General features: G+C 43.0%; 1 protein-coding gene across 1 annotated transcript in view; it reads right to left on the bottom strand.

The window, feature by feature from the left end:
* The window catches only part of plxnb2a.1 (plexin b2a, tandem duplicate 1), a 33,408-nt gene extending 6,059 nt beyond the window's left edge, over positions 1–27,349 (bottom strand). The window contains exons 1-33 of the mRNA XM_076111630.1: positions 26,834–27,349; positions 24,308–24,634; positions 23,860–23,992; positions 22,725–22,867; positions 22,428–22,607; positions 21,601–21,738; positions 20,145–20,245; positions 19,799–19,925; positions 16,505–16,673; positions 15,702–15,813; positions 15,498–15,609; positions 15,159–15,257; positions 14,976–15,071; positions 13,906–13,993; positions 13,333–13,496; positions 12,748–12,896; positions 12,085–12,220; positions 10,110–10,246; positions 9,841–10,023; positions 9,510–9,621; positions 7,057–7,266; positions 6,875–6,958; positions 6,511–6,606; positions 6,138–6,274; positions 5,847–5,947; positions 4,865–5,094; positions 3,381–3,562; positions 3,137–3,203; positions 2,204–2,350; positions 1,973–2,050; positions 1,254–1,332; positions 848–948; positions 41–122 (exon numbers count right to left, since the gene is read on the bottom strand). Of these exons, the coding sequence (XP_075967745.1) occupies positions 41–122; positions 848–948; positions 1,254–1,332; positions 1,973–2,050; positions 2,204–2,350; positions 3,137–3,203; positions 3,381–3,562; positions 4,865–5,094; positions 5,847–5,947; positions 6,138–6,274; positions 6,511–6,606; positions 6,875–6,958; positions 7,057–7,266; positions 9,510–9,621; positions 9,841–10,023; positions 10,110–10,246; positions 12,085–12,220; positions 12,748–12,896; positions 13,333–13,496; positions 13,906–13,993; positions 14,976–15,071; positions 15,159–15,257; positions 15,498–15,609; positions 15,702–15,813; positions 16,505–16,673; positions 19,799–19,925; positions 20,145–20,245; positions 21,601–21,738; positions 22,428–22,607; positions 22,725–22,867; positions 23,860–23,992; positions 24,308–24,634; positions 26,834–27,349 (4,816 nt within the window). The remainder of the gene's footprint in view (positions 1–40; positions 123–847; positions 949–1,253; positions 1,333–1,972; positions 2,051–2,203; positions 2,351–3,136; positions 3,204–3,380; positions 3,563–4,864; positions 5,095–5,846; positions 5,948–6,137; positions 6,275–6,510; positions 6,607–6,874; positions 6,959–7,056; positions 7,267–9,509; positions 9,622–9,840; positions 10,024–10,109; positions 10,247–12,084; positions 12,221–12,747; positions 12,897–13,332; positions 13,497–13,905; positions 13,994–14,975; positions 15,072–15,158; positions 15,258–15,497; positions 15,610–15,701; positions 15,814–16,504; positions 16,674–19,798; positions 19,926–20,144; positions 20,246–21,600; positions 21,739–22,427; positions 22,608–22,724; positions 22,868–23,859; positions 23,993–24,307; positions 24,635–26,833) is intronic.
* Positions 27,350–27,811: the final 462 nt, after the last annotated feature.

Raw genomic sequence — 27,811 nt, 5'->3', positions numbered from 1 at the left:
GTGTGTGTGTGTGTGTGTGTGTGTGTGTGTGTGTACGTACTCTCTTCGTAGCTGTCTTGGTGCTGGTGGAAAGACTGCGAGTGCAGAACTCTGGACAGAACCAGCGTTGCGTTATCTCGAACCTGGAAGACAGGAAACCATATGAATAAATCCTGATTCACCGTCTCTGAACAACGCGCTCAGTTATTAAGCTGCACTTTGTCTCTGAAACGTTTTCCTCTAAATGTCAGCTGGTGGAGCTGGTGGAGCTGGTGGAGCTGGTGGAGCTGGTGGAGCTGGTGGAGCGTCTTTAGTTCCGTGCAGTCTCACGCTCGTCGTTTCAGTGCAGAAAAATAAAAAACACACGAAAGCAAAGCTGATTGAAAACTACATGAACTTCAATGTGACAAACCTGAACACACTGAACACACAGAAAGAATGTTTCCACCAACTTGCACAGATTCTTTAGAAAGTCTTTGATTTCAGGATTCCGACTGAGTTAATACACCAACAACAGGAGCTCTGGAGGTAAACCTGCAGATCCTGCTTTAGCACCAAAACAAACATGGACGCCCAGAAGCTCCCAGCGTTTATATGCAGACACACAACATGAGTAAAGAAAGGCGCTGGTTGAGATCCTGGACTGCAGAGCTACAGAGGGACCTGGAGGAGTGAACTCTGTTATATGAAGCACACTTCAGGTAAAGCTGTTTGACTATTTAACAAATATTAGTGTCAGAATATCTTTTGCATTTTTTCAGCAGAACATTTGGATTTTGTTTTTGCATTTTTGGACTTTACCAAATAACTTAGAACAATATAAACATTATGATCATTACTAGGTATTGAAAGCGTAGAGTGAACTCACATTGTAATGAGCCAGCGTGTTGAGTCTCTTCCAGCGTCCCTCTTTCTGGGAGGTGAGGTCAAGGTCAGACAGGATCTGACCCGTGGAGCCGGGACGCCACTCTGAGGACGGAGCAGAAGAGGAACTTATTAAAGCATGTATGACGTCTCTCTGCTGGACTCGGGTCACAGCAAGTCTATCGGATTAAATAAAGATTATATATAAAACTATGTATGTGTATCTTTAGTTTCTCTGTTTTACATTGAAATAGTCTTTATAAGACTTTAATATAACAGCATTCATATATTTAATTGTTTTACTTTAACCCTGCAGTTCCACTACAAACATGCAGGAGGTGACAAACTCCAGGTTTGTGACAGCAACATGATTTATTTGTATAAATGTGAATATAATAACTGTTCCTCACCCAAAGCAACACTCTCCACCTCGGGTCTCTGGGAGTACGGCAGGTTCCTGTACACCTGATCGATGATCTTCTCTTTTACCTGCAGGGCAGAAAGTAAAGAATGTGCACCGACGCAAAACATAAAAAATACAGCAGTTTTATTTCGTAATGTATCGCATTGCATCGTATCGCAACGTACAACATATCGCAACGTACAACATATCACAACGTATCGCAACATATCGTATCGCTACATATCGTATCGCAACATATCGTATCGCAACATATCGTATCGCAACATATCGGATCTCAACATATCGCAACGTACAACATATCACAACGTATCGCAACATATCGTATCGCTACATATCGTATCGCAACATATCGTATCGCAACATATCGTATCGCAACATATCGTATCGCTACATATCGTATCGCTACATATCGTATCGCAACATATCGTATCGCAACATATCGTATCGCAACATATCGTATCGCAACATATCGGATCTCAACATATCTTATCGTATTGTATTTTATCGTAACACATTGTAGCGTGTTTAGCCAAAGTTACAGGGCGTCAACTAGAAATACACAACAAATATGTCCATAGTTTTAAGTTCAGCTGATGCCGTCAGTGGTTTGACTTTTACTGCATAAAAACGTTCCCAACACGGACTGAATTTGATCAAATATTTGTCCCCTGACGTCCGGAGAAGAAGCTCTGCAAACAAACCCACCTGGGTGATGGAGTCACAGCTCAACACCTTCACTGGAGTCACATCTGGTCCCTCCCCGTGCACCAACACCTGCAGGGTCTGATATCACACACACACACACACACACACACACACACCTGTCAAACTCTGACCTGAAAGCTTGTTCCCCACGGTGAGCAACAATGAAAGTAGTTTTCTGAATTTAGAAGTGAAGAATGCCCGAGTGGGACGCTACTGGTCCCGAGTACTCACCAGTACAGAGTACTCGACGTCGTCCCCCAGCAGCCCCGTGTCATTCAGTGTGTATTTGGCTTTCTTCATCATGGCGTCCACCGGTCCTTTCTCCACCTGGTGCTTCAAGGCCTTGAAGAGTTTGTATAAAGGCTCTCCTGCTGTGTCCTAAAACACACACACATCATCTCTTTAACACCTGGCGACACATATATATATACATATATACATATATATATGTATATATTTACACATTTAGTTTTGTTGGAAGGAGCCAGATATCCAACCATTTTATGACCAACAACTTTCTTCATTTTGTTTGTTGTGCATATGACAATAAAGAACTTGAACTTAAAGCAACAAATCAAACGCTCCCCAATCACAGGAATCAGCTGAGCCGCTCAAACACACGTTTTCAACTTCAGCCAAGAATCAACCTGCAGGTGTGAAAGTACTTTAAATACATTTTTATAAAGCAGTAAATCCTTCTTCTTAGTTATTCAAACACCACCAGGAGAGGGAGGGTAGTGTTGTGTCTACATAAAGTGTTTAAGTACAGAATGTAACGGTGATATGCAGAATACAAATCTCCATAATCGTGGAGTTTTAGTGTCCGATGGTCTAAATGTTGTTTAGGAGGATTTGATCCTCATCACAACAGAAACACACGTCACATTTTGAACACAATCTTCGTTATGAGAACGTTGAAATATGGAAACACAGAACAGCAGAAAGACATTTCAGCTGCTGCTGTCGGTACGAACTCAGAAATAAAACACAGGTTCAGACTGAACAGATTTAACAAACGAGAGAAACAAAGAGTTCCTCAGAGTCAATCATAACTGAAGGAGCAGAAGAAGAACAGAAGCAGGCGAGAGGAAGAGATGGAAGAGAAATCAAAACAAACAGAAAGAAGGTAAAGAACAACAGAGAATAAGTGAAGGAGTGTGTTACCCTGAGAAACTGATAGATACAGATGGACATCCAGTTACAGAGCATCCTCTCCACCACCGTCTCTGACCTACAAACACAAAAGACTCAAAGCATCAGGAGACTTCTTCTCTCCTTTTAAACCTATTAAAGAATACAGCGTGAGCAAATAACAACCAGCCGTGATGAATAATAGATGTGTTGTTCACCATCATCGGCTCTCACAGGCTGTGTGTTAGTGTGTGTACGAGGCTTTGTGCCTCCTCACCTCCGCAGCATGAGTTTGGGGTTCTTGTTCTGCACGTGTTCGTCCATCAGCTCCAGCAGCAGCGTCCTCATGATGTCCGTGTAATACTCCAGCTTGCCGTGCAGCGCCACCGTCAGCAGGGAGGCCAGGTAACCGCGAGCCCGGGCGTTAAAGTCCGGACGGCTCTCCAACGTGCGGATGAACTGCGGAAGAAAACACAGCGGGGGGGGACGTTAAATTAACAAAACATGACCGGGAAAGACTAATAAGTATATGAATAATACCAATTGTTATGATCCATTTGATGCGGCCCCTTTTCTTGAGTATCAGTGTGAAAATGTACAAATAAACATCTTTCACAAATCAGAGTATTCCTGTTAACCGGTTAAATATGACACGCAAACGCACATTAACCCACACAATGACAATTAACTAACAGGTTTCATGAGAACAAATACAACAACAGACAAAAGCACAATATACAGCACACACAATGAATGAATAGTAGAAGTATAATGATAGTAGTAAGGACCAGGGTTCTCAAACAAGCATGTAAAAGAGTCCAACACGTTAACAGACGTATTGGCTTTAGAGCGGAAACAAAGAGTTGCTTTGGATGAAATCCATTCTTGTGTGTGAACGCGAGAGACAACAGTCAGAGGGTCGAGTCTGTTTGTAGAAATGTATTTATGATGATGGGTTTTATACGACGGCGTATCAGGACCATGGTAAGAAAAATAAATACATTTCTGAGCCTGGGGCTCAAGAAAAATGTCTGAATTTTCAACATTAATGTCGTAAACTTACATTAAAAAAACTCACAAATTTACAGCAAAGTGTGCTGTTTTTTTCTGAAAAGGCCCAAATTCACGGCAACGTCTCTTCAAAGTCCAGACGCTGATGAGGATTTGGTGATTCTGGGTTTAAATAACAAGTGTTTCCTTATTGATAAATCCGACGGCAAAGTATGATTTGATCAGGTCGTCCACTGCAGACGTAATACACGGCGAGACGCGGCATCTGTGGTGAGATGAAGTTGATCCAACATGGCGAAATGATCGAGATTTTAAAGACGCCACGTTAATCTTGGAGTTTTTTCTCATAAATTGATGACTTCAATCTCCGAGAAGATCCAAGTTTTATTCTTGTACATTTACAACTTTAATCTAAGAGAATATCAAAGTTCTTTTCTTGTGAATTTACCACTTTAATTTCAGAAATTCTGAGTTTTTCTTGGACTCCGTATTTATTATTTGTTTTTACAAATGGCCCTAACACGCTGTGGTAGTTTTGGACCTGTGAAGACCTCTAGTGCCTGAAGGTTCTGGTCTGACGGACTGGTTGTGCTCGAGGACATCGTCTTGTAGGAGAAATACTGTTTTACTGCAATATCTAATTTTCTCTAAGAAATGCCAGAAACTTGCTGAGACGGAGTTTGAAACTTGCTGACAGTGAGAAACAGACTGAAGGACAAAGAGGGACAGAACAAACAGCTTCAAACTCACATTGATGAGAAACGTTTTGCTGTTCAGCAGGTTGGAGAACTGGTTGAGCGCCTGAGCCACGATGGCCTTGCGGGCTTCTGGGATTTGTATTTTTCCCGTGATCATGGTGTCATTGGCGCCGTCCTTGGTGGGCAGGAAGAAGTTTCGATCGGTGTAGGTTTTGTAGTCCAGGAAGGGGATCCGGGCCTCGCTCAGGTCACTGGTGTGGTCCTCCATCTCAATCATCAGATCTGAGATCAGAAATCATTTGTACTTTGAGTTGGGGCTGTAGTAAGAGTATGAACACGAACTAACCTCTTAAAACACACAATAACACAAACTAAGGCAAGGCAGCTGTTGTCTTTAAAGAGAGCATATCATCTGTCTGACAGCAAGGTAAAGCGGTGAAAATATTCTGAATATAACGTACACTTAAAGGTGTTTAAACGATGGAGAAGAACCTCATACAACCCCACTTCCAAACACCCCTACGATCCCTTCAAAGTCTCTTTAGAAACATCCGACGCGCGATGACTGTGCCGACTTCCCCTCCAGCTCAACAACTGATCCCTCAAGTTCTCGGCTGAAAACGGCCCACCGAGCTCGCCAAGAAGACCCGAAGGGAAGCTGCTCTGATGCCTGAGCCAAAAGACGACGTCGTCCTAATCTGTGACGAGACGCCGACGACAAAAAAAAATCAGCTCGGTGGACGGAAGTTTGTGCTGCGTCTGCTGGACGCCGGAAGCCTTCAGGTGGGGACAGACGTCCACACGAGGTCTAAGTACAAACTACTAGATTACAGGAAATATCTGTAAAGACTCGAGACGTTCTGGCAGCTGCTCTACCTTAAAATATGCAGAAACAAAGCCTTTAAAACATACATTTAGCACGTAAACATGCAACTTTACTGTGAAGAGAACTACCTTTTCAGATTCTGTTCAATGCTCAAATCTAAAATAAGACCGGGGCTGTAATAAGCCTTCAGGTGACTTTTCTTCTGTACCTGTGAACTCTTTCTTGCAGCGATCTCGAACGCTTTCCTCCAGATTCTCCAGCTGGTGTTTCACCTTCTCGTACTCTCGCTCTGCCTGCTGACTCTTCCTCCTGTTCTCACACACACACACACACACACACACACACACACACACACACACACACACACACACACACACACACACACACACACACACACACACACACACACACACACACACACGAAGATATGTTTGAACACATCGACAGAAAGGCAAACGTGTGTGTGTGTGTGTGTGTGATTTGATGTCACTTGTCTGACCTGTAGCAGTAGACGGACACGGCGATGAAGAGCAGCATCGGTATGATAACAGCGGGGATGATGGTAGCCAGAGGGATGTCGTCTTTTCTGGCGTAGTACACTGAATCCACCTTCCACTCGCCGTCACCGAACTTCACCTGCAGAGAGACGGAGAGCATCCTGAATGTTCCAGTGAGGACGTCTAGTCGTCTCATTTACCCTCTTTCTAAGAGTCACCAGAGGGGCGTTCACTGACCTGTTTTATATCAGAGAACTAACCGTTACAATCTCTTCAGCTTGTGTTAAACACAGACTTTATTTCAAACATCTAAACAAAAGCCTCATTCCTGCCTCTCTCTCTGAAGCTCGACAGATCACAGAGCTTTCTAGTTACCACGAGGTCCAGCATGTCGCTGGTTGTGTCTCTGCGCTGGCGTTTGGATCCGGATCCGGGCTTCAACGAAGGAGCCTCCAGGATCAACTTATCATCCTGTACGCAGAGAGAGGAAGAACACTTCAGTCGTGATAATGCATCATTCAGCTTCTTAGCTTCATAGCAAAGTAATCAAGATAGTTTGTTGTTTAAATCACAAGTGGAAGAGCACTTTCAACTCTTTTCTGTCCTAAAAGGTCAAGTTAGGATTAATAAATCAATTGAGGAACTCATTTCTCACCTAAAAAACATAAAATACAGAGAAACTGAAGTCTCCAAATGTGTTTTTAAACTTAATACAAATGAGAGGAAAGTGTGCGTTTACCTGCAGGAAGTTAACGGGGCAGGAGGCGTCTCCAACAAACGCCTGGGCCTCTTTGGCCGTCATGGCTTTGTCGAAACCTCGACCCTGAAGACAGAAAGAAAAACACAAAGAGCGTGAGCTCCACAGATCCGGAGGTAAAGAGCGACACGTTGGATGTAAACGTGACCGCAGTCCGTCCTCACGGTCACGATGATGATGCCGGTCTCCGTGATCACGTTCTTGTCCAGCTTGTTGAAGGAGGGGTCCGGGTGGTAGTCGAAGCTCTTCAGGTCCTCCTTCTCGTTGTCCAGCTGCACGACCGTCCGGAGCGACTGGATGTCCACGCTGCAGTTCACCGGAGGGGAGAAGAACTGGAGGACGGTGTCGTTCTTACTCAGAGCCTCCTGGACAAACTGAGAGAGAGAGAGACAGAGACAGAGAGAGAGAGAGAGAGAGAGAGAGAGAGAGAGACAGAGACAGAGACAGAGACAGAGACAGAGACAGAGACAGAGAGAGACAGAGAGAGAGAGAGAGAGAGAGAGAGAGAGAAGAAGTCAATCCAGGTGTGCCACAACGCTGGAGCGATTTACATGAGTTGGTTTATTTAAATATATACATATATATACATATACACATATATATATATATATATACACACACATATACATCATTTTCCTTTGATGGTTAAAAGAAAAGTGTCCACAGTTTCTTCAGTGAAATCACTCCACGCTTGAAGTCAAGTGACTCCAGATTTTCCGTGCAGGTGTGACTTTTACTTCAGATTCTCTCTCTCTCTCTCTCTCTCTCTCTCTCTGCCCCCCCCCACTGTGTCTCCCCCTCTTTCTTCCCGGTTCAGACAGTCGGCTTCTGATGAAGCGACGATAGAACGCCTTCACCCCCCCCCCCTCCCCCCTGCAGGGAATCTTTCCGGAGAGACTCTGTCACTCAAAGCCATTCAGCGGTGAAATAGGAGCGTCGTGTCTCTGTCAGGTTCCTGACTGAGGTGTCAGTGTTCCTGCAGACCGATGCACATCCAGCCCACACTGTTCTTTAATGAACAAATAGAGTCGGTCCGTCAGTGTCGTCCACCTCTGATATTCTGAAGTTTGATCGACTGCATCGTAGAATTGATCCTGTAGACTGAGCTGATCTCTAAAGAGTCCAAACCAGCACAAGAAACAATATGATTGTCTTTTTATTGTCTTAAATATAAAGAAAGACTTTTTTTAGATCCTATTTTCTCACTTTTTACAAATTCAGGCACTTACATACGTGTTATGTAAAAGCTTAACATTCATATCACAGTAAACTTTCATGATATTACGTTATATTTCTAAAAATATGTCTTTTCTTCATGATGATTTGAAGTTAAATGGCACACAATTCTTTACAATTACCTTATTTATATTCCGTAGTCTCGATGTTTTAAACACATCACTTTAAGTGTGACCAGTTGCATATTATCTTTAGTAAAAACTCTCATTATTAACAACAACGGTGTCACGAACATGATAAAACACGAAGAGCCGAGGATGCAACAAAAGGTGGAGAGAAAGAAAACAGAGAGAAGAAAATACTGGAAGTGAGAGAGACAAAGAGAAGCGTCGGAGCAATAAATAAACAGCAGAAGAAGAAAAAGAAAAACAAACTTCCTGCAGAGAAATGAAGTCGGGAAACAAGAGAGAGAGAGTGTGTGTGTGTGTGTGTGTGTGTGAGAGAAACAGAGAGGAAATGAAATACCACTTTGAACAAAGAACCAACTCCATCAATCTGCCACAACAACAACAACAACAACAACAACAACTTCCTGAAGCTGGAAAGAAGTTTTAATTCATTTTTCTTCAGCTCTATTTGTGCCAAATACACAGAAAGTCCAAAATGAGTTTTATAGTATATTTAAAGCCAACGCGGTGTCTTGTTCTTTTAAAGTTAAACAGTTTCTGTTCAGTGACAGAAATCGAGATCTGTTTTTATTGCGATTTAGTCTTAAAAGAAGGTGAGAGATTTACAGTCTACAATTTCCAGGTACAGGTCAACACAAGTGCAGCACCATCCGTGCAACAGCGCCCCCCTGTGGTCACAGACTATGGTGCAACCAGGAGGCAACCTACGGTCCTGAAAAGTGATGCTAAAGCGTCTTAAAGCTGCATTCTCTCTAGTGTCCACCAGGGGGCGACTCCTCTGGTTGTATAGAAGTCTATGAGAAAATGACTCTACTTCTCTCTTGATTTATTACCTCAGTAAACATTGTAAACATGAGTTTATGGTCTCAATCTCTAGTTTCAAGTCTTCTTCAATACAGCATGATGTTCATTTAGTACATTATGGTCCATTTAGAGTCACACAGACCATAAAGCAGGGGATGCTTTAGGGGCGGGGCTACACGGTGATTGACAGGTCTCTACCGCGGCGTTGTCCGTGTTTTTGTCTCACAACTTTAACTCTTTCAGTGTTTTCACCTCATGAAAGTTAATTGTAACATTTTGGACGCCTACAAATGTTTTATTCAGCGTTCGGTTGCTCCTTCCTCTCGTGTCACTTCTGGTTGAATACAAACAAGATGGCGACGGCCAAAAACCAAGCTGATGACGGCGTTTATTGTGAAAAAAAGGTTTTCGACAAACATTTTGAATGCTAGTTTTTGTCCCCTTCTTACCTCTACAGGTGTGGTGTTCTGTGAGAACTCGTTGGGGAGGGGCAGGACCTTCATACTGGCTCTCTGGATCAGATCAAAACCGCTTCCCACCACCACGATCCTGCGACCACCGCTACACACACACACACACACACACAGATGAGGGAATTAATTACAGTACATTTACATTCAAACGCAGTTTTTCTGCACATTTATTTACATTTTAAGAGATTTTTTCTCCCGTATCCATCTAAAGGTCTGAGCTTTTATAAGATTTAATGAATATGCAAAAAGATGAATTAGCATCTGTGTATTTTGACTTCTCTAATCACTTCTATGAAGCCACACTCACCATAAGAAGCTGCCCTTTGGGTTGTAATCCGTGATCTTGGGGTTTTCACAGTAGTGGTACGCAGCCAAGACGTCCTTGGTGGTGTTTTTACCGTACTTCACCGTCACCGCTAACTTGTCGGAGGGCACCTTCTGCCCGCGGTACTTGCCGGTCTTGCAGGTGATCTTCGAGCCGAACGTCACGCTGAAGAAGGACGGAGGAAGACTTTTAGTGTCGCAACCGCCTCTTCAGGAAACACACGAGTGGACGATATGATACAGTTTTCTTACATTTCACAGGGAACCCCCCCCACACTGACGGACACGTCGTCTTTGGTTGCGGTGTCCAGGTGGTCTCCAGTGATGGTGATCACGGTTCCTCCGGCGGCCGGACCCTTCGCTGGGTCGACCATCTTTGGTTTGGGGTCCTGGACGGAGAGGAGGACAAAAGAATGAGTCGTTTGTACTTAAAGATAAACTTAAAGTAAAGATACGCTAAAAAAAAGCGTGCGATAAAACAATTAAATGTTATTTTACAAAATACATTTGACAAAATACAAAAGATAAATATATAATATTGTAGATTACCCAGCACAGTGTATAAAGTAATTAAAATGAGCTCCATAATTCCAATAATATAATTTGCATAACGAGTACTTTTACTTCTGGTACGTATACTTTGATGCGAATACTTTTGTACTTAGCCTGTAAGATATGAACACTGTGAATATATTTAAACAGCTTCGCCTTTAACTAACTTACCAACTTATCTTTTACATGTTTTTTGTTATTTGGATTCCTGCCTCATTCTTTCGTTATTAATTTGATTGCTTGGTTTTATTCATTCTCTGGTTTCTCTTGTTTACTTTATTGTGAAGCACTTTGAACTACGGAGCCCGTATGAAAGGTGATACATCAAAACAGCTTTATGTGGTATTACTACTTTTACAAGAGTTTAATATCTACATGTTGAGCACATTGTTTGTCGTTTTCTTAATGGCAGCACCTGAAGGCACCATCCCGCTGATTTATTGCTACAGGTCCACCTCGTTCTGTAACGTACACACACTCGCTGCTCTGTTATTTCATCTTTTAATATGAGAGGTGTTCAGTTTAAACCTGAAGAGACGTAATTATGACTTCTAATTATTTTCATACCATCTATTACAGTCTGTGTTGTTGCTCCACAGGCTCGTTCTTCCACTTGATTTAAAGCAGGAAACGCTTTGCGAGGGCTTCGTCATTGTTTTTGTTCTATGAAATTAAATGATTTCAAATCCGTCAAACGAGACACAAGAACACAAACAGAGAGAAATCAATAAAAGGAGAAGTGAACATTAAACTTTAACAGAGCAGAGTTGATAGTGTTCCTTCTAAAGACTCCCCGTGGTGTTTATCTTTAGGGAGCGAGATGAAACTGAAGACCAACAGTAGAACTTTTAGTAACTTGTGTGCTTAAAGAATGTTGTTTAAAGGCGGCTGAAGTTCACCAGCTGATCGGTTTCCTGCTTGTTTTTGAGCGGCAACACAAACAAAACAGCGGATATTAATTCTCGTCTGGAGAATTAAGACGCAGCAGTCGAGCGCAGCGTGTGGAAGAAGTCATTTGTGCTTGTTTGGAAGTGAGGGATGAAAATAAATAAATAAGTGAAGAAGTTTTCCAAATCAGTCGTGCAGCTGCTGAGACTCATTTGTTTCTGGCAGATAAAGACGCAAACACAAGAATAAATATCCCCCGAAGACACACACACACACACACACACACACACACTCTCTCTCTCTCTCTCTCTCTCTCTCTCTCTCTCAGCTCTCTGCTGAATGTTCCTGGGGGGTGATCTCCGGGGGGGTTTGAGGTAGCTGTTGTCACGTATGTTCTGTGTTGCCTCAGAAACTTTTGACGAGGTTTCAGGATTTAAAAAACAGCTTCCTGCAGTTTATTCAAGCTGCCGATGGAACGATGTCAAACTGCTGAATGTTACACGCTCTGTGTTCAGTGAACGTGTGCAAGATGAAATCTGAATGTGCTTAGCGATCGTAAACAACATTGCTCCATCAGGCTGCTGGGTAACAGTCGTCATTCACACATGATTCGCACCAATCAAGGCTGTATTTTGTGAAGAGCTGCAACAAATGATTATTTTAATTGTTGATTATTTTCTCTATTAATTGATTCCTCAATTCACGTGAAGAATGTTGATCAGTGTTTCCTAAAGCACAAGATGACGTCCTCACATGTCCCGAGTGCAGCGCTTGGGTTCAGACCTACCCGGTAGGTGAAGACCACCTGAGACTTCCCTCTTCTTCCTCCCTCTACTTCTATCTCCACGGCTCCACTGCTGGAGGGCTCTAACGGGACGTCCACCGGAGGAACCCGCCTCGCCGGTCCGATCTCACACACCACACTGTGGACAGAAAGACACGGAGACAAGTACATTTACTCAATGCTGCTCTGAAGTACACATTTGAGGTACTTGTACTAGAGTATTTCCATGTTCTGCTACTTTCTATTTCTCCACCACATCTCAGAGGTACATATTGTACTACATCTCAGAGGTACATACTGTACTACATCTCAGAGGTACATACTGTACTACATCTCAGAGGTACATATTGTACTACATCTCAGAGGTACATACTGTACTACATCTCAGAGGTACATACTGTACTACATCTCAGAGGTACATATTGTACTACATCTCAGAGGTACATATTGTACTACATCTCAGAGGTACATACTGTACTACATCTCAGAGGTACATACTGTACTTTTAATAGCTCTCTGAGTAAATCAATGAGAGCTGATGCTCAGTTATCTGTCCTCATTAATTACTGACAGCAGGCGGTCAGAGGTCGGTGTACAGAGCTTCACCTCCTCGTGGACAGACAACAGAAGAGGCTCCTGTCTGCATGCTAATGTCTGTTTGAGTACCTGGTGGAGACGGAGTACCGGTCCTCCTGGTGGACACAGTCCACGCCGGCCACCGTGATCTTCTTGATGTCTTCCCTCTTTATTCCCATGTTGGAGCCTTTGATGGTGACCGAGATCCGACCGTTCAGAGGGCCGAAGCGAGGGATGATCTGGAAACACGGCCACACACACAGATCGTTTCATAACGCAAATATTCATATTATTATGGGATACAGTCTTCATGTGTATTCTCTCTTTAAAGAGCAACATAACCGCTGTGAACTACATCTTGTTTTATTCTGGCTCTGGCTGGTGCTGCAGGATCGTCATTTGTTTTACGAGCCACGTTTCCACTCTTTCTTGTTGTTTTCGTAGATTAATACGGCGTTTCCTTCACAGAATATTCGTCTGGTGTCACGTTACCGTCACAGCCGAGGAGCTGGGATGTGACCATCTGAATTAAATGAATGTAGTGGAGGAGAAGTATAAAGTAGTCATGGGTGCAACGTATCCAACAGGCTCTCAGACACATCGAGCACCTCTAAATAAAGAATCTGAAGTGTTTGATATGTGAGAGTTTGTTTGGTGGTGTTCTCCGTGACTCACGTCTGTGATCTCTGGGTCGGGGCACTGAGCCGGCTGTGGTGACGGGCAGAGCTGCCGGTAAACGCAGCTGCGTGAGGCGGAGCACCAAACGCACCGGTACTGAGCCTCAGCGTGTTTACACAGACTGCAGTCCTCTCTTCCCACCGAGCAGTTATACAGCACGACTGTGGGAGGAGGAGGAGGAGGAGGAGGAGGAGGAGGAGAAGCAGAAGTCAATGTTGTAGAAGAAGTAGAAGGAGAAAGAAAATAAGTAAAAGGTCGTAGCAGAATAAGAAATAGAAGTAGTAGAAGAAGAAGAGGAAGTAGAAGAAGAAGAAGAAGAAGAATGTATTGAAGTAGAATGATCAGGAGAGGAAGAAGATGATGAAGAAGTAAAAGAAAAAGGAATAGAAGAAGAAGTGGAGGAGGTTATAGCTAATTAGCATATTTTAGATGGAATTGAAAATAAGAGAGTCAAACAGCGTAATAACTGTGCTTTCACACACTTGAGTTATGAGCGTGTGTGTTTAAGTGTGTGTGTGTGTGTGTGTGTGTGCATAAGTGTGTATATGTGTGTATAAGTGACACACCAACCTGTCAGGGTGCTGTCAATCTTCCTCAAAGTGTCTCTGTCCTTGATATGGAAGGATACATTCACCTCCTGCTGCTTGTCATAGGAAAACTACACACACACACACACACACACACACACACACACACACACACACACACACACACACACACACACACACACACACACACACACACACACACACACACACACACACACACACACACACACACACTTTCCATCAGGTTTGCATTAACACACGGTCACAAAACATTCCTCCCTATTTGGAGCTCAACACTAAATTACCTCACATCTATAACTGAAACACACACTCCTGCAGCCATAAATCAATGTGTGTGTGTGTGTGTGTGTGTGTGTGTGTGTGTGTGTGTGTGTGTGTGTGTGTGTGGAGAAATCGAGTGAGGAAACACACACTCTTTAACCACATATTGGCAATCTTTAGGACTCAACATGAGGTGAGGATCGATGGAGGCAGACAAGTGGAAAAACTGAAGCTCGTGAGTGAAAACAATGGCGTTGCTCTGCAGCCCTCTAGGGGGCGCCAGCACACACACACACGGACGTCTATTTAACGGTGAATAAGCATTGTGAGCCGAAGCATTAACAACACTAACAGGCACGTAAAATAAAAAAATCATTAAAATATAAACACGTGTCAAAATCAAGCACACAACTGAGCTCCAAACTTTTCCCGACTCAGAATTGAATCTCCTCACAAACGAAGCGCTAACGACTCTCTAATCACTCTAATCATCATTAATGACGCACTGCCTGGTGTCGCTCCTTCACGGTCGAGCTTCAGAACATAAACGCAGAGCTTGGAGGAGAAAATGTAGAGCTGCTAATGGACACGAGCAAAGAACCAGAGAGCGCTTCTGTGAGTGGACTGAATGGGTTTAATTTAGGTGCAGAGACAGAAGAACCGTGTCCCTGCACACGGTGCTCATCCCCTCTGCAGACTTCATTATTGCTACAGGAAAAAACGCTGTTTTTCAGACTCAATTTTTCAGACTAGTGGAAAGAAAACACAAAATACACATTAACAACACCTCATTGGTTCTTTGATACTGACCTCATAACCCGGGAATGTGAACTTTGACCCCTGCTCCTGCATCACCGTTACCTCCGTGTCCTTCATCAGCTCCGTCCCGATGGAAAACCTCCGTCCCTGGAGACAGAGCGGGACATCATTAACACAAATAAAACACGGTGGACGTCGATAACGAAGCAGTGAATGTTCAGGTTCTGATCTCACCGTGTAGTCCAGGTTTGTTCCCTGGAAGCTGATGGGGATCTGAAAGCCCACGGGGATCAACAGCGGCTCCGGAGACTCAAACTGAGGACAACTGCCAGCCTTCATCAGGGGAGGACACGCAGAAGCAGAAATAATATGAGTCCAGGCCTTCAGATCATCTTCTGGTGATCGATAGCGAGCACAGATAACAGAGAACGTGGTCCGAAGGGACGTTTGTTCTGTAACCAGCGTAGCGTTAAAGCTCATAAACTTATATCAACACTTTTTAAAGGAATACAAAAAAAACCCTGAAATACAGAAAACGACAACACACACACACACACACACACACACACTTACCTGTTGAGGTTTAACTATGTGTTTTCCACCAAGAGCATCATTGTTGTCACTGCAGCTGTGTTCCCGAGCGTTCCACTGACAGCCCCACTCACTGGTCACACACGCTATACACCTGAGAACACACAAACACACCACATACTTATAGACACGTGTGTGTGATTCAAGTGTGTGTGTGCGTGTGTGTGTGTGTGTCGTCCATCTTACGGTGAGTTTTGGTTCTTCCTGACAGTAGCAGCACAGTTGTAGAAGTGATATTCTCCAGACGTCACCTTGATTTTGTCGTTCACCAGAACCTTGACGGGGACGGACACGTAGTCTGAAAACACACACACACACACACACACACACACACACAGGAAAAGTTCAACATTTGGGAAATACCATATTCGCATTAACGCCAAGAGTTAAATGAGAAGCTTGATACCACTTTCTTATTTTCTTGTTAAATACAGCCGGTTAGCTTAGCTTAGCATGAAGACTGGAAACGGGGGGAACCTGCTAGCCTGGCTCTGTGCACAAGTAATAAAATCCACCTACCAACACCTCTGAAGCTCACGAATTAACATGTTACATCACTGATTTTGTTGTTTTTGGACAAAGCCAGACTAGTAACTTCCTGATATAGTATTTCCAAAAGTGTTGAATAAGTTTAAACCAAACAGGAGTTTAATTTCCTGCTGCGAGCGAACAGTTATCAGTGAAAAGGGCTTTTTAATAGACCTGTTCTGCTGCTAAATGATCAGATTTCTTAATGCTTCTTTGAGCAAAAACAACACACGAGCGTCGTAAACGGTTTCTTGTCAATCTTACTGAAGGTAAGAACCTTTCAACAACAAAGTTATGAACATAATAAATCAAAACGCATGAAGACAGGATATAAAAGTAGCCCACGGCATTACACAATGGACATAACAAACATGTTAAATAATGTTGAATGACAGATTAAACAGGAGAGCACAATGTAGTGAAAGATATGAACACTACAGCATATTAATGAAGCTTCCTACCCTGCTGGTGGGGGGTCGGTGGGATCTGCGAGGGGTCCGGCAGCGCACAGACGACCCGCACCCGACTGTCAGAGATGACCATCACGGCTTCGCTGGTGATGGAGCCGAACTCGCACTGCAGCCTATCGGAGCTCATCAGGGCCGGGAGCGCCGGTATCTCGATATCGACCTGGAGAAGGGAGCGGGATTAAAGGAGGAGGGAACAGTCGTTCACTTCTACCGGCTGCAGTGACATAAAAGATGAGCGAGTTACTGTTAGACAGAAAAACAGGGAAAGTGACACAAGATCGTGTTATTTATTCCTTATAATGAAAACAAACAAGATGGTTTATCCCGTATATGTTTGTCCTCCATGCTACAGCAGTGTAGCAGCAATATATACGATATATTTTATGGAAATTCATCAGTTTATAGATAACAAAAGAGATGTAATATCTATTTTTGGCTACTTTTGGCCAATCAATGAAATACTTGACAATGTACTTCATCACATCGATGCAAATAACCTGTGAATCCAATATTGCTACAAAGCAGAACAACTTATTGAATATTCAACACTTGCACACGATGACCTAAAAGAACCGGAGCTGTTAAAGAGAGAAGTAGCCTGATATTAATGAGTTAACATCATAATCACGCTGCATCCTTCTGAAGACAGTCCAAAGAGGACATTTAACATGACATAATTAATGTTATTAATGGTTTTACATGTTACTGCATTAATTACAATAATCTAATAGGAGGATATAATATATAAAACATGTAACACATGTAAGTTGTTTTGTACTTTAAGCACATTTTCTTGATTAATAATTTAACTTAAGTAACATTTTGAATGCAGGAGTCTGATAAAGGTACGAGAGAGTGTGTCTGTTTGTGTGTGTGTGTGTGTAAGGAAGAAACAGATGGTTTGTGTGTGGGTGTGTGTGTGTTAATGAGCAACGAAGAGATGTGTGTAATTGAGGGAGAAGAAGTAAGAATCCAAATGGCTGACTGTGTGTATGTGCACGTATGTAACCATGAGCTGTGTGTGTGTGTGTGTGTGTGTGTGTGTGTGTCATAATTACTATTCGACCGTGCCGTTCAGACATCATCGTCCTCATTAGTCCTCACTGACCTCAACCAGTTTAATTTCGCCTCTAAAGTTTTCATTTCAAACTTTCTGATCTAACGGAGAGCGAAGCCCCGAAATGAATTCAGCGGAGACGTTCTCCTCTTTTTAAGAATGTAAAGCTGCAGAACGCTGAAGTTTTCTTTAAGGCTTTAAAATCCGACCGTCTTATCAGATTAAAAATCACAAACTAGGAGCTGCAACGCAGACGAGAGTCACAAACTCCCGAATTAAGATGCAGCGGATTCATCCGTCTGGGCCCAGAAGAGGTTCTCTTGTTTGGCGGAGGTCAAACTTAGAGAGTCGACTTCCCGACACACACGTTAATGTAAAGATATTGACAAGTGGAGCTTTAAAGTGTAAAGTTTGAACTAATAACAAATCATCATCGTGTTGCTGAAAGCTTGAGAAGTGCAGTGAGAGTTGAACGATCAGCATTCAGAAGATGTTTGACTTTAAATTTGCATATAAAGACTTGTGACGATATTTAACTTCACATTTAGTAACAAGACGAACATAAAACTACACACAACGTCTTCACAGTTGCACTTTAAAAAGGATTGACTTGCTTCTATTTGCATAATGTTTATTATAATCTGACCTGATTGTAATTAACGCGCAGCCATAACGTTCATCAGGTCTGATGAGGACGACTGTGAGAATTAAAACCTTTTTTTTTTTATTCCAGTCAAACTTGTTGACATGCGACCGTCAATAGTTCAAGATGAACTACGTAACGAAGGAGCGTCTCAGAGCTGTGAAGTTATCGTCGCAGCAGAAAGGAGTTCTGGGATGGAAGCTCAGTCTGGTGCTGGACATCTTGAAGGACGACGCGTCTTTCTGTTAAAATCAGCTCTTTGATCAATTCCTCATTAATGCAGAAAGTTCAGCCGTCAGGTTGAGACGGAGCGATGCAGCAAAGTGTTGCCGCTGTTTGCTCAACACTACGTTACGATTGTTTTGTCTCCTAGAGATGATAAAGAGACTTAGAATCTTCTTTTAAGGGAGAGAATGCTTTGAAAGCATAACTTTCTTTATGGCCTCAAAACCATGTCTGTTCTCAGATCAATTACATGGACCCCTGATGCAAGAATATTTCTAAATGCATCTGAAACTAAATAAATAATGATCTGAAGAAGTATTGACATCGTCCAGACCTACAAAACCTACTGCTTTTATTGAGACGCAGCGTCTTTTCAAAATAAACTTCTGTGTTCACAGGAAACGAGCAGTTTCCGCTCGTTAAACACGTACAGTGTCTTTTCAAAGTAAACTTCCTTTTTCACGGGAAACGTACAGTTTCCACTGTTTACACGCATTGTTTATTTTCAGAATAAACTTCTGTGTTTACAGTTTCCGTCGGTTTCACGCATATTGCTTTCAAAATAAACTTCCATTTTCACAGGAAAAATACAGCTTGCGCCTGATAGAAGCGTAGTGTATTTTCAAAATAAACTTCCATGTTCGAAGGAAACATACGACCTTCCACTTGTCGCATGCATACGGTCTCTTTTCAAAATAAACTTCCAACATACTTTAGACTCGCTCGTGTTGAATTGAGGGATGAATAAAGCATACATTCAAATTGACCATTCACTAAACCCCTCCCCAGAAGATTGATTGTCCAATCATGGCTAAGCAACTGCAAGTAAGTTGACGAGGCGTTCATGGGGCTGTAGTAAAAGAGAAACTCTGTATATAAGGAGTTTGGATGGCGGTGTCTTTTTGAACACAAGAGAATAAGTGTAAGAAATAGGCGTGTTGATCTTCTCTGACATGAACTGCGAGCATGTTGTTGTTTTTGAGCGATGTTGCTCATGTGTGACTCACCGAAACGAGGTTTCATCAGCAGTTTCTAGGTGTCACAACATCACCGTTGTGGGAACATTGTTTCCCTTTATGAGCTGAATCAGCCCGACTGTCAGCACAAATCCATGCAACACACATCTGGCTCATATTTATAGAATTGCAAATCACAATGTATCCAGGAATTAAAAATGTCGTAGCAGCGAGGGGGCACCCGGAGGGTCCAGGCACCAGAGGTTGGGAACCTGTTTGAAATGCTGACAACACGGACACACAGAGCGCTCCAACTCAGGAGGTTTGACTGGTTCGAGGAAAGCTGAGCTCAGCAGGAAGTGAACTCAGCTCGAGGGGGGGGGGGGGGATTCACTCTCTCATACCTGCTGCGTCTTCTTGCAGCTCAGGTTCGGCGGGATGAAGGCCTGGATCTGAACACACTGCTGATTGGGCGACCACAGCCAGATCTTGTCCTCCCACCACCTGCTACACCCCAACTTCCTGGTACACCTGGGGGGGGTGGGGGGAGGGAGGTCAAGCGGAGAGCGATCAACATCACGAGTGATTCAATCTAGTGTCTTTTCAAAATAAACCTCGGATTCGCAGGAAAACACAGTTTACGCTCGTTAAACGCATTTATAGGCATATTGAAAATGCACACACACACACACACACACACACGCACACACACACACACACACACACACACACACACACTCTCTGACTCACTTTCCCTCCAGGACACACCAGCCACAGTACGGATCCTTCATGGAGACGCAGGACTGGCAGTCTGTCTTCAGGTGGCAGGCCTGGACGGGAACCTTGGTGATCTGCAAACACAAGACAGGCTTTTATTTTGAAGGAGCAGTTATTGTCAACAACATTCAGGAGCTTAAGGGCAAAAGATAACACTGAGATGAGGACAAAAAAAAATAAACACAAGGAAAATAAATCATCTAAACACAAATTTTAAACGTTTTTCGGACTATATTCGTTTAGATTTTGGCAAATTAGCCGTTAAAAACATGCTGAATCATCTATTAGCAGCTCCTGTTTGCAGTGAACCCATTGGATGTACAGACAACTATCACTGGAATACTTTGATACTGAAGAAAACTTTAAAATGTGAAGATTCCCGGATGAGTTCTGAAGCCTCTTTTGTGCTCCGACTGTAAAGTGGATTTATGTTCTTTTCTCGACGGACATCAGAAGTAATGATATCAGCGGGAGGTGCAAGTCACACTGAATTATATAAATATATCTTTCATGTCTTTGTGTTAAGATTTAATAGAGTTGTGACTCCGAGAAGTGCAATAGTCGACTCAATTTCACTAGTCTGACAGTACAGAGGAGACCGATATATTAAATATGATTATTCCCGTCTAGCTTTCTCTCTTTAAGAAAGAATTCCTGGAGAAAACAAATCGGTGATGGATCCCTTTTGGATGTTTTTTGTTAGTTTTTTCCATTATGATGAAGATATGTGATACATTTGAGTGTTCTATGTAAACGTATAAGAGCTTTATATGTTATTTCAACACTGTTATGTACAATGGTAACCACGATCTTCCTTTGATATGTTCTTGTGAAGGGAAGGTCTTGGATGGATGTTATTTTAGTAGAGGACTTCTTCCAACCAGCTGTGGAAGTAATTTAAAGGCCTGACAAGAAGAAGAGTCCGATCTAATGCATTTAAATGAGCAGATGGAGCGAGCCCGAGCGTCGTCACTTGACTTGATGAAAGCGAGCCGCCCTCTTGAAGCGCACTCTAATTAATTCATTTCTAAATCAATAACATCAATTTCACTGTCGACGCATGGCGGCGGAGAATGACGGCGACCGAAAAAAGATGAAAGGACAAAGAAGAAGATGGATGAAGAGAAGAACGCAGAGAGAGAGGAGGGGGGGGGGGGACAAAGAGAGAGCGAGTGAATAAATCAATAGCTGACTTCTGTGTGGTAACGTAGGCGGATGTATCAGTGCGAGTCGATCGGATGAATAAATGATCAAATAAGACGGAGAGAATAAATGAAAGACTCGTTAAGTCCCCGACCTGATGGGGGAATGAAAAAGTAGAAGTGAGCCCATGACCTTCTTCATGCGTCGACACGCGGAGGTGTTTGACGGATGGAAGGTGAGAGAAATGGATTGAGAAGAAGCGTGATCAATGCGTCCGGAGTCTGACCTTCTTCTCCGTGGTGATGTACAGGTGTTGGCGTTTGGAATCGTCGAACATCAGGTTCTTGTTGACCTTCTCTCCCGTGACGTCGCCCTGCGCTCGCCCGTACACCTCGGAATGGGCCGACAGATGCACCTTCAACACCTGCAGAGAACACAAAAACTGCATTAACGCGCCGTTAAATTCAGACTCCTCAGTTACTCCGCTTTGCACTCAATAAATTCTGCTTTTTTTTCAGCACGAAATATGGCATCACGCCAAAGGGATGACAAGACATGAATGAGAGACATGCTGAGTAAAATTATGTGTATTTATAATGCAAATATTCCATAATGAAGCTTTAAAAGGTCTCAAATCAAACATTTCATGAAGCTTAAACTGGGGAGTGTCCTGTTCAACTATGTTAAATGGTATTTATTCAAAAAACTGGAGACATTTATATGACTTTAGTTCACTTAAATATGAACCAACGTACATATTCATACATGTATTATTGGAGACTGCAATTTCTAGTGCTATATTTAGTGATTGGACGTCTACCACTTATTTAAAAATGTATTTTACAGTAAATACTATGACGGCTTATTAGGGCCAAAGGTCCTGAATAGACATTTTCTTCCCTTATAAACATAAATAAATATCAATACAGTTGATATATATGAATATAATATATTTTAACGGTGTGTCTGTGGAGTTATGAGGTTGATTCCCCATCAGGTCTTATATGTATTTCATATTTACTATAATTGCAAATGGACAGAAAAAAGGTGACAATCAAGAAGAAAACAAATGACCGCAAAGAATGAAAGAGGAACATAAAAGTCCGTCTTCACCTCTCCGGCGGCGGTGCCCAGGAACGCCACCGTGTGCCCCATTTCCACAGCAATGGCCACGGCGGTCATGTGACCCTTACGGGCAAATGAGGGCTCGGTTGTTAAGGCGAACTCGGCCTTGCTGGCCAACGGGGAGGGCAGGAACTCGGCTCCACACTTATATTTGATGGCCATTTCATTCTGATGGAGCAGGAAAGACATCACGAGTAAAACATTCACAGTATTATAGAGTTATTTGCTCGTTGTGAATTGTTTCAGTCTCTCGTTATCTCTGACACACAGACGGGTTTTTCTCACGTTAGTTTTGCTGCACAGGTCCTCAGACTTGGAGGAGTAAGGCGAGTAGACAGCAGCCTTCTCGTTAATGATGCCGTTGTCGCTGTAACAGGCTCCTATTATCTCCACCAGCCTCTTATTAATAGAGTGAAGAGGGTACATGCCTACAGACAGGAGCAAAAACACAGTTTGAACCTGTTTCACACAGTTTCCTCTGATAATAAATGACACATTTGAGTCTGTTTTCCAAACAATAAAAATGTCACAAATCAAAAATCACAGAGCGCTTATTCTGCAAAATCCTCGATATTCACAGTTTTATTTTGATGAAAGAAAATGTGATTATTTTGAAACACGGTAACCACAGAAAACGTGGGATTACTAGAGATGTTTGTTAGAATGAATCATGCTAAATTTAAAGAGATGTACAATTTATACTGTTGGTGTAATCCGTCAGAGCCACATGTGCATGAAACTACAGCTAATTATTCGTAAAATTAGCAATAACTAAAGGAATTAGGTAACCGATGAAAATGGGAGATAATGGGGGGAAAATTGGGGACTTATTCAAATATGTTATTTGGTGAAAACTGATGTGAAAATAAATATATTTTTTCCCATTTTTTTGCTAAATGTCTCACCATTTAGAATACATTTTTTATTCTGGAGCTTTCAGTCAAAACACATGATCTTCACCATTGGATGGAGTTTGCCCAGTCGATATAGGAAAGTAGATGATTCAAACTTTAAAGGCCTCTCATCCATGTTGGCCTACAAACTGAGGTTTAAGGTCAATAATGAGCTCCATCTGTTGATGAAGATCATGTGATTTGATCAAAAGCTCCAGATAAGCTACTGTACCAAGCAAACCTAGTGTTTTCTCAGCGGCTGTTTTCATGGTCAAGAATTAACTATGAATCTCAGATATCGAAACAGATTTGTGTTGAACAATCTGGGAAAAATGGCCACATGGTGGCGCTAGTACGTCTCAATCTGCACCAACAACTCATCCCTTTCTCCGTGTCCCAGGGACAAACCTTCTGCCTCATTCCACTGAAATGTTCTGACATGTTTGGACATTCTGCCAACTAACTGACAAACATCAGGCAACAAAGTAAAGTATCAGGAACATCTGCATAATGAAGACGACACCTACACATGGCTGAAGCAGATGGGTCTTCATCAGAAGTGAAGGTGACAAACAGCACCTTGTCAGAGTCTGGCCTGATTTGGCCTGATTTGTTCATAGTCTGAGCCAAAACCTCCCCTGGTGTTGCAACATAGGCAGCCTGGGTAGATGAGGAGGAGAAAAAAGAGCTGAATGTTGAATATTCACACAAAAAATGCATATTTAGCTGATAAAACAGAGGTACAGTGAGTGTGGAGACCCCATAAATTCAGGTTCAGGAGCATTTTAAATCCAATTTATAAAGTTTTTCAGGGGTCAAAGCCGAGGCGTTCACAAAAAAGGTTCCAAGTGAAGACAAACTCATTCAAATGTAAAAAGTCCAAATGGGTTTCTTTCCGAGTCACTGCTGCCCTTTCAATAAAAAACGCCGACAGCCTATCCAGAGTCTTGCAGACTGCATTCATATTGTTATTACCTGAGCTTTGTTGTACTTGTTGGTGGCGCTGCAGTTGAGCTGCAGCTCGGTGTAGGAGTAATAACTCGGATCGACCTCGCACATCCTGGAGATGAAGGTGAAGTTCTTGGTGTCCTGGACGCCCAGCGTCCGCGAGAACAGGAAGTACACGAAGCCGCCGTCCTTGAAGGCGAAGCGGAAGTCGTGGAGGTACCGCAGGACGAAGGGGTTGGCCTGCACCGCCGAGGCCTCGATGATGCTGTCGAACACCACCCAATCCCCGTAGTCCTGGAGGATGCGGGTGGAGATGAGCTTGGTGCTGTCGTGGCTGCCGTACCCTTTACCAACCTGTGGCGGGAGAGACGATTAGCTCATGTCAAGAGGCAGTCAACAGAGTCAGTGTTCCTGTAGACTCATCATGTGTCTAGTTTATTTTACTGCTGTGCTGAGTAAAGGGAATCTCTAGCTTTTTAATATCTCCAATGCGTAAGTGCTCGAAATGGGCCTCATAAGCCGTATGAACATAAAAACTAATGTGGAGATCATCTGGACGAGCCAACGCACGGTGAGAACGAGGGTGCTGTAATTCATCAATAAAAATGTTTACGTCCTTTTCGTGCAACAACAACTTTAATCCTGAACAAACGGCTTATAATTAAACATTATCTAAAGGTTTTAGGAATCTGCTCTTTTGATTTAGAGGATATGTTTTACAGGAAAACATTTCCAGAAGAATTAAATGGCTCTAATGTGTGTAATAACATAATTATTTAACCATAGAGCAGGTGTAGTCTTTACACCTTTGGAGCTTTATTGAGGCCTATTGTAATAATAATGGTACAGAATTTCATTGACTGTAGAAATTCATAAATGTAGACTACAGCACGTATTTCTACCAATTCAATGCCAATGCGCAAGTGCTCCCAAAACCATCAATCATTGTCTGTATAACTCTTTTTCTTCACGTGTTAAATCCCGGTTATAGATTTGAGACCGGAGACGTGGACTAGAGGGAGACTTGGCTCTGACTCCACCGGACAGATTCTTGACTAGTCCCTAAAGACTTGATTTGACTTGAGAGCGGAAACATTAAGGCTCAAGTAAAACCTTAGACGCACGCCTCAGGTTTTGACCAGAACAATAACACTGTCACATTTAATCATAGGGGCTTTGAAAAGGTCTCGGTCTCAGTGATGTGAAACTCACAGCGGTCAACACTCAGAGAGGAAAGACTTGACGTACAGTTTGCTTTTTACAGTTTGTGAGTTGCCCTCAAGGACTTGCACTGATCAATATCAATGACCATCAGATTAAGGGACTAGATTGTGAACAAAGTGGAGCATCGAGCAGCTGTAGAGTTTGAAACAGAAGGAAACGGAGAGTCCAAAATATCGGATTTTAAACTTCAGGGGCCGTAAACATTGGGAGAAACTCTCAGAGAGCTCCTAACTTAGCCTAAAATCCATCGAGTAGCTCAGGAGTGATTAAAGAAACGGGAAGAGAAACTTTTACCGTGAACTTCTCTGTGGAGTAAATTGTCAGCCATACTTTAAAAGTAGCCTCTGAAATGTTTGAAACCAGAGGCCTACTTGTGCAGTAGCCTCGTCACATGCTTATTATATTTATTTGCTTTGCAGATCATTTTGGTACTTAATCTATTTGATATTAACGGCTTTCATCAGCTGTTGTGATCGCTATAAGCAGCGGCGTTGGTCTGCATGTAAATCTATAAACCAGCGAACACTGTTGCATTTCCCCAAATATCTTTCCGCTGACATCACTTCTGGCGTTAAAGAGTGATTGCGTCGGGTGGGAGATGTGACGTATCTAAAGATGAGATCGACCACAGATCCCTGAACGATCTCATCTTTAGCGTTTCATTAATCATTCAGCGTGTGGAGACAACTCCTTCTACCCCTTTGTCTTTCAAACATTGTTCTCCTCTGCACTAGAAACTCTTGAAAGTCTTCCTCCCTACGAACTACTACTGCCGACAGCTCTTCACCGTAGCAGCCGTCTTAAGGGCTAAGAAGCTCTGTAGAATAACGTTTATCCTTTCCAAGAATATGTCTCAACTTTGAGGGGAAATTCTTAGAAAAACGTTAAGAATTCTCTTCGTCACTATGAGAGCAGTAGGAAGCTTTATGAAAATGGTTCCCCCAGACCTCCTCTCATACCTCTGCCTGAGGAGGCTACACCTTCACACATCATCTGATTTCATTAGAAACGCCATCAAAAGCTTCACCGTGCTTCCGAAGGAAAAGGAGAAGACATGACATCACGAAACATCTTGTAAAGACTTCACTGATACTGTGTGAAGAAATAAAAACAACCAAACATCTCAAGATAACTGACCGCTCATTTCCCACATGGCCGCCAATTTGATTCTTCCATTCTCTACAAATTGCAAATTTAATTGTGTTTGCTCGCACTATATCACAGATGGAGGTGATGATTTTTTTAAATTCACCCCTGTGCCGCTGGGAATATAACGCATATGTGTGTGTCTGAGTGTGTGTGTGTGTGTGTGTGTGTTTCACTCCTCACCAGGAACACGGTGAGGTTGTTTTTGTCCTTGGTGGTGTAGTAGGACATCACTCCCACCACGGAGACGCTCTCCTCGGCGCTCGCCACGTACGACTTCTCCCCTTTGGTGTCGCTGAAGTACAGCAGCTCCTCCACGTTGCTCAGGTTCCTCAGCGAGCAGATGCCCCTGAAGACGCTGCCGCAGACCACCAGCACGTCCTTGGCCTCCTGGACCAGCAGCAGCTTGTTGTGGTTGGCGGTGTCCACGGCCTCCTCGCAGGCGTCCGTGACGGGCGGCGTGCACTGCCGGTTGTCCTTTTTGGGGCCCGTCTCGGTGTGGGACTCGACCTCGAGGTCCCGGTTCAGCTGGTAGAGGTGGTTGACGGCGCCGACGTACAGCCGGCCCGAGCGGTGATCGGCCACCACGTTGTTGATCAGAGTGTTGGAGAGGAACTCTCTGCTTTTACCCTGGGAGGGCAGGATGTAGACGGCTGCCAGGGCGAAGAGGGCAAAGTGCCACGCCCACCACCGCTCCATCGTGTCTGGAGGAAAAACACAGGCGAGAAAGAAATGTTGAACTTTCTGGGGTTGAAGATATTCAACTTATTGATAGATCTTAATTACTTCTTCAGAAATCTTTTTTAAAATGCCCGTCACATCTTCAAAATGCTTGTTTTGTCAAATCAACCCGTCCAAAAAACCCAAAAGCAATCCAATAGACTGAGCTCCAGGGCCCCACAACCGTTCCACAAAAATACATGTAATAAACTGTAAAAATACAGATTAAATAACAGTATTATTGTTGATTACACCGTTTGAAAACAGATGTATGTTAAAATACATTAAAAACAAGTAGATTCGAGGTTAATCTCTGTGAATTTAAGGCATTTATTAGTAACATATGAACCAGTTTATCTACAGTTAATCAGGAACGGTAAGGTAAAGCACTAAACTACTTCATGAGCACCGTTTCTGACAAACAGTCGTGACAATAAACTC

Source organism: Anarhichas minor, unplaced genomic scaffold, assembly GCF_050575085.1.
Source record: "Anarhichas minor isolate MPS153535 unplaced genomic scaffold, ASM5057508v1 ptg000045l, whole genome shotgun sequence".
Taxonomy (NCBI): Eukaryota; Metazoa; Chordata; class Actinopteri; order Perciformes; family Anarhichadidae; genus Anarhichas; species Anarhichas minor.
This window is presented reverse-complemented; position numbering and strand designations above follow the sequence as displayed.